Source organism: Theobroma cacao, chromosome 1 (assembly GCF_000208745.1).
Source record: "Theobroma cacao cultivar B97-61/B2 chromosome 1, Criollo_cocoa_genome_V2, whole genome shotgun sequence".
Classification (NCBI taxonomy): domain Eukaryota; kingdom Viridiplantae; phylum Streptophyta; class Magnoliopsida; order Malvales; family Malvaceae; genus Theobroma; species Theobroma cacao.
The window spans coordinates 36315540-36321568 of record NC_030850.1 but is presented as its reverse complement, the minus strand read 5'-3'; the positions used below and the strand labels follow the sequence as shown (position 1 = coordinate 36321568).

Sequence of the window (6029 nt, the reverse complement as noted above, 5' to 3'; positions counted from 1 at the left end):
TAATTTTACCATTTTTTTTTCTTTTAAACCATTTGTATTTGTATTTATTGTTAATTCAAATTTATAGAGATGCTGGTCAAATCTCTAATCTTTTAATTATAAACAGAAGACTGGATACAGTATTATTCATCCTGTCTCAGTATATCAATACAAAAAGTCTCCTCTATTCAGCATAATCAGCATTTTGTCACCTGTTTTTCCATAACCACCCTAAATTTCTCAAATTGATACTAATTTTACCTTGTCCCATCATGTTAAATTTATACTACTTAATTAGTTTATTTCTATCATGCAACGAAAGAAAATTAATTCAAAAAAACCTTATATGCTTCAATTTTGCTTATATTTTCATATGCAAAGTTTGAATTTTACCTTCTTAGTAATCCCGAATTTAAGTAGAAAAACACAAATTTCCAAATAGTCATCAAGCAATTGATGAAGGACATGCTTGCATTGTTCATCCTTTTTCTTCATTAAAATTAAAAACTTGATTGATAATAAAATTAAAATAAAACGCCTATTCTATTTTTCCCTATTTTTTTCCCTATCCTTTTTTTTTCCAGCAATTCAATTTTTTTAATAAATAAAAGGTCCATTAAATAGGTAGAACCAAAGGTGCATTTGCTCAGAGGGACAAGGATGCACTTTTTCTTGATCTTTTAGTATAACTCTGCTATCAATATCATGATACGTAGACTACTACGTGGCCTTCTAATTTCCCTTCATATGTACCCAATATTTTAAGCTGTAATATTGCCTATACGATCCATGGCTTGTGCGCATCAGTAATAACGGGCACATGGGCACACATTTATGTTCATATCACTAATATTTTTCTAAATATACATCATCAATATTTTCCTCGATTCTTCAATTAAATTTACTGTAAATAGATCGAAGACGTTTTAGACTTCCTGATAATATGGCATGAGGACAGCGTTATCTCGAACTTTTGACTTTTCAGATTAATTTCGACTTTGTTTTGTTTCTTTCGGTGATTGATTTTCTTTATTTAATTTATCAATTTGTATTGATACTTGATACTATTATAAAAAGAAGAAATAAATATCATTCAGTTGAAACTTCTGCAATAAATATCGTACACACTTGCCCATATTGTAAAAGATATTCTCCGGGTCTCTAAGTCTCATAGTTGATTTCCTTTCATTCATGGGCAACCCAGGGTTTACGGTAGCATGGAGAAGAAAAAGAAAAGGAAACGGAGGCCATGCAACAGTTAAATGGGCAGTGGGGTGCCCCAATCCGACACAAACTGTCCCTTCAGCAACAGTGTGAATTTCCCTAATTCCAAATGGATTCAAAGGGGGACATGTTCACTAGCTCATCTGGACCTGCTCCTGGGAATAGAAACATTTTTATTTATAGCCATTTATAGGAACACTTCAATAATTCTTGGCTTTAACGGTTTCTACATTTCCCTAATAAATTAAGAAGGAAAAAAATGACGTGGGCCTTCTTGTCTGTGGGATCCCTTCCTTTCAGATATTTGTAGCTCCACTTTGATCACGATGATCAATAAAATATATAAATTTATTTGTTAAGAAGTATTTTTGAGTTAAATAAATTTTTATAATTAATAATTGATTATTGTTATTAATCAAAATACAATTCGTTATTTTATGTCATAAACGTTAGTGTGACAGTTGTAATAGACAACGACATTGCATGCTAATGTACAATAATAATATGATCATATGACAATTTTTACCTTTCACATCATGTAAATATAAAATGATCAAAGACATCTTAACTAATAATAATTAATTAATTTTTAACCATTATTTGACTTCAAACAAAAATATAAAAATTTTCTTGAATTTTTTTGAATGATTTATGAATATTTTCAAATATTATTAAAAAAAATTATTAAGCCTATGTCTCTTTTCATGATTTCCAAGAATTTGGTAGCATTATTACGTAGTCAATCTATGTATTCGTCACCGAGTGGGAAACCTTAATAGTTTAATGTTTTATTCTGATCTGTATCAACAAACTCTACAAAACATTTAAATCTTTCATAAAATAAATTAAAAAAAGACATATTATTTCTCAGTCGGCAACATGCATGACGATTTACAGCTAGCATTGTTATTAGCAATCAATTCAAAAACCATATCATAAGTAAAAATTTATTGTCAAAATTCGAGAGCACCTCCTTTATGATATAATGGGAAAAAGCCTCCCCATTTCTTTATTGTTTTATGATGAATTTAATTTCGACTTCTATATACTTCTAAAAGATCTGTCTTCGGTCGTTTGTTAGATCTATTGTCTATATTATTGCATTATCTTTTTCCTTTAAAATTACAAAATCAACATGAAATTTTAATAAAAAACTGATCATGTTTTATAAAAAAAGGTAATATCAAAACAATCACATAAATAAACAACTTTGACACATAATTTCGAAATTTTCATACTCAGGATATGATTATTATCATGACAGAAATTACTAACGATTAACTATTTCCATTATGTATATATTTTCCCTTTTACCTTTTAAAAGAAAATTATCGAAATTTTTATTCTAATATTAGAAACTTTTCTTACAAGGTGGTGCACAATCGGAAATCATGTGAACGTTTACTGTATAAGCAATCGGCCGGCAAAGTGTTTGGTCATAGACCATTGAAAGATGTGGGAAATCTTACCAAAAATTCACCATGCAAACATCACTTCAACCAAGAACTCTGCTTAAAGAGGAAAATCCAACTTACCTAGGCTGTGTTCAATTTCCATTCCAACCTACGATCCTCCGAAGTTGAGAAAATTTTCTGCTCATTCGTGTGATGTAAAACTAACACATGGTTAAGCCAAAGAGAAATACATACAGGAAGGAAAAACCCTTTACCTAACAAAGAGGAATATGAATACACAAATCAGAAAAAGGCAGGAAAACACATTAGAGAAAGAGGAAATTGGAGAATTGAAACGTGCAATAAAAGCACATGCCCTCCATTTGAAGCATGAGAATAATATGTAAAAACTGTCAACTCCCTCGCTTTGGGCTCATTTTCGATTTCTTGACGTAAAGTAATCATAGGGTTTTATGAAAGACGCATGTTTTGCTGCCTCGTTTGTCTAAGCAACACTCGTGGCTACAAAGGAGAGTTTGACAATTGCTTTTAAGTACTGTCAAAGCCGAACAACCCATAATCAAAATAGCAAAGACCGAAACAAAGAAAGAAAGACGATTTATTGTCTATTTTTCAAGTTATTTTCAGAGAAGTTAATTTTTTAATGGATCGACTTATCAAAATAAAAATTAAAAGTTTTACATTATTTTTAAAGCGTTTCATAAGAGGTTTAGCCTGCTGTCATTAACTCATAATGAATGTATTAATGTAAACACTAATCCTATCTCTGTTTAGCTTCGATTGAGTGTTCACTTTCGAAGATTGATGATAAATCATTGTCTTTTAAAGAAAAAATGGGAAGAAAAAGATTGAAGCCAAGCCGATGAAAAGAGGGGAGGGGAAAGCTGAGCCGAGCCCACGTGTAAGGTCAGAACAATACTGTCGGAAAGTGGGGTTTGTTGTGACGCTGAGCAGGAAGTAATTTCGGCTGAGTCAAAGTATCCAGCTTAATTGAAGGTGGACCGTTGGATTCGATTGGGGACCCCGGTAGGCTATCTGCTCTAAGATAATCAGATCCTCCATTGTTACAGTAAAACAGTGGAGCCCAGTGCAGTTTTTCCAGTTATAGCTCTCATCTCTCTACTGCCTCCCTACAAATTCCCCGTTGCCATACTTTAAAAAATCTCAATTTTCCTGAAGGCATTCTCTCTCTCGTCATCAAGAAAGGCTCCATACTTTCTCCTTTAATTGAGCTCTCTTCTCTTTCCTCCCTGTCCTCGTTTCTCCTCATTAAAGTTCCATATGCCCCTCTTTCTTTCTCTCTCTGTCCCGGTTAGCTTTTTCTCCCTATAAAAGCACTCCTCCAAGGCAGTGAACAACGCAGCTGAGCACCATCAGCAGCATTTGAATACTTTTATCATCTCCCTTTCTTCCTCGCTGTCATCTCTCTTTCCTGACCATCTTGTTCTTTTTCCTGGTTCTTCTGAAATCTCACAACCTTGCACTCACTCCAGCTTAAGATTAAAACCATAGGGGTGTAACAGAACTTAACAAGACGAAGGGAAATGAATCTCTCCATGAAAGCTGCAAGGCCATGCACATTTCCAGCCACAACCACACAGACACCCATGCCTAGCAAGCACGTTTCTATCTGTTGCTGCACCATCGCTCAGCCGGTCGTCAGACCACTCAAGAAGTCCATAGATAGCCAAAGGGTGAAGAGCTGGGAACATCTGCTCGACCCTGTTGACTACAACCAAACAGCTTCCCTGTTCACGTCTAAAGCTGTTAAAATCGGCAATAGATGGGAGCAGTACCAAGGAATCCAAAACTGGGAAGGTCTACTTGATCCATTGGACGAAAATTTGCGAGGCGAAATTCTTCGATACGGGTTTTTCGTTGAAGCCGCATATAGGTCCTTTGACTTCGACTCCTCCTCGCCAACATATGCAACATGCCGCTATCCCAAAAGCACATTTCTAGACCGTTCCGGGCTACCCGAAACCGGTTATCGACTAACCCGAAATTTACGTGCGACATCAGGAATCCAGTTGCCACGTTGGGTTGAAAAAGCACCAAGTTGGGTGGCAACTCAGTCCAGCTGGATTGGTTACGTGGCAGTTTGTCAGGACAAAGAGGAAATCGCCAGGCTGGGTCGAAGAGATGTGGTGATTGCTTACAGAGGCACCGCTACTGGCCTCGAATGGCTGGAAAATCTACGCGCTACCCTGACTCCCCTCCCCAATGCTGACTCCAAACCTGGTCCTGACGGTTCGGAACCCATGGTGGAAAGTGGGTTCTTGAGCCTTTACACTTCAGGAACCGCCGAGTCACCGAGTCTACAAGAAATGATCCGTGAAGAGATCTTACGGTTGCTCCAAACATACGGCGACGAGCCTCTTAGCTTAACCATCACAGGGCACAGTCTTGGAGCGGCTCTGGCCACGCTCACAGCTTATGACATAAAAACCACCTTCAAACGTGCTCCACTCGTGACTGTCATGTCCTTCGGAGGTCCACGTGTCGGAAACAGGAGCTTCCGTCGCCAGCTAGAAAAACAAGGCACTAAAGTGTTAAGAATAGTGAACTCGGATGATCTGATAACCAAAGTACCTGGCTTCGTACTGGAAGAAGATGCTGACGTGTCAAAAAGCCAAGACATCCACGTGGCGGGCTTGCCTAGCTGGATCCAGAAGCGAGTCGAGGACACCCAGTGGGTCTATGCGGAGGTAGGCAGAGAGCTCAGGCTCCGCAGCAGAGACTCTCCGTACCTTAACACTATCAACGTTGCCACGTGTCACGAGCTCAAGACCTACCTCCATTTGGTCAGCGGATTCGTGAGCTCCACGTGTCCATTCCGAGCCACCGTGAGCAGAGTCCTCGACTACCATAACCGAGGGCAAGCCACGGCGTAAAAATAAGGAAAAAACTTCAAAAAAAAAGAACTTCTGACCCGTCCTTACATACGGTGCGGACAGTAGCAAAATAGTTTCGTGTACATAGCTAACGTGTATCTTTCCCCGCCAATTGCGGGATGGCCACATCCCCTCAATTCTTTTGTAGCAAAACAATAGGTCCTCCACGTCAGCTTCTGAGTTTCTAATTTCTCTCGCAACAGAGGAAAATAGGAAAATCAAAGAAAAATTACTAATAACAATCTAGTAGTTTAAAATAAATAATATAAAAAAGTAGCAGCCCGACTTAACCCTCAAAAAGGCGAAGGTTGTTTTTATTCATAAGGATGGGTATCACGTGTGTTGGAAACAAAGTGACGATAATACCCTTCGTACAGACCAAAATTACTAATCATGCCACTCGAGCCACCGACCGGGGAGCTAACCAAACTAATGAAGCTACCGTCCATACCGAACACAGTGTCGGTTTATATAGTTCACCCAAATGCTATCCGGCGCCGCCAAATTTGGCCACCGT

At 37.7% G+C, this 6029-nt stretch overlaps 1 protein-coding gene across 1 annotated transcript; it reads left to right on the top strand.

Annotated features, from left to right (window-relative positions):
* On the top strand, positions 4008-5697 carry LOC18614479 (phospholipase A(1) DAD1, chloroplastic). The gene has a single exon (XM_018120941.1). The coding sequence runs from the start codon at positions 4163-4165 to the stop codon at positions 5510-5512; it is 1350 nt and encodes a 449-aa protein (XP_017976430.1). The 5' UTR covers positions 4008-4162; the 3' UTR covers positions 5513-5697.

Coding starts and splice junctions, on each gene's coding strand:
- LOC18614479 (XM_018120941.1), top strand. CDS start 4,163: ATGAATCTCTCCATGAAAGCTGCAAGGCCATGCACATTTCCAGCCACA.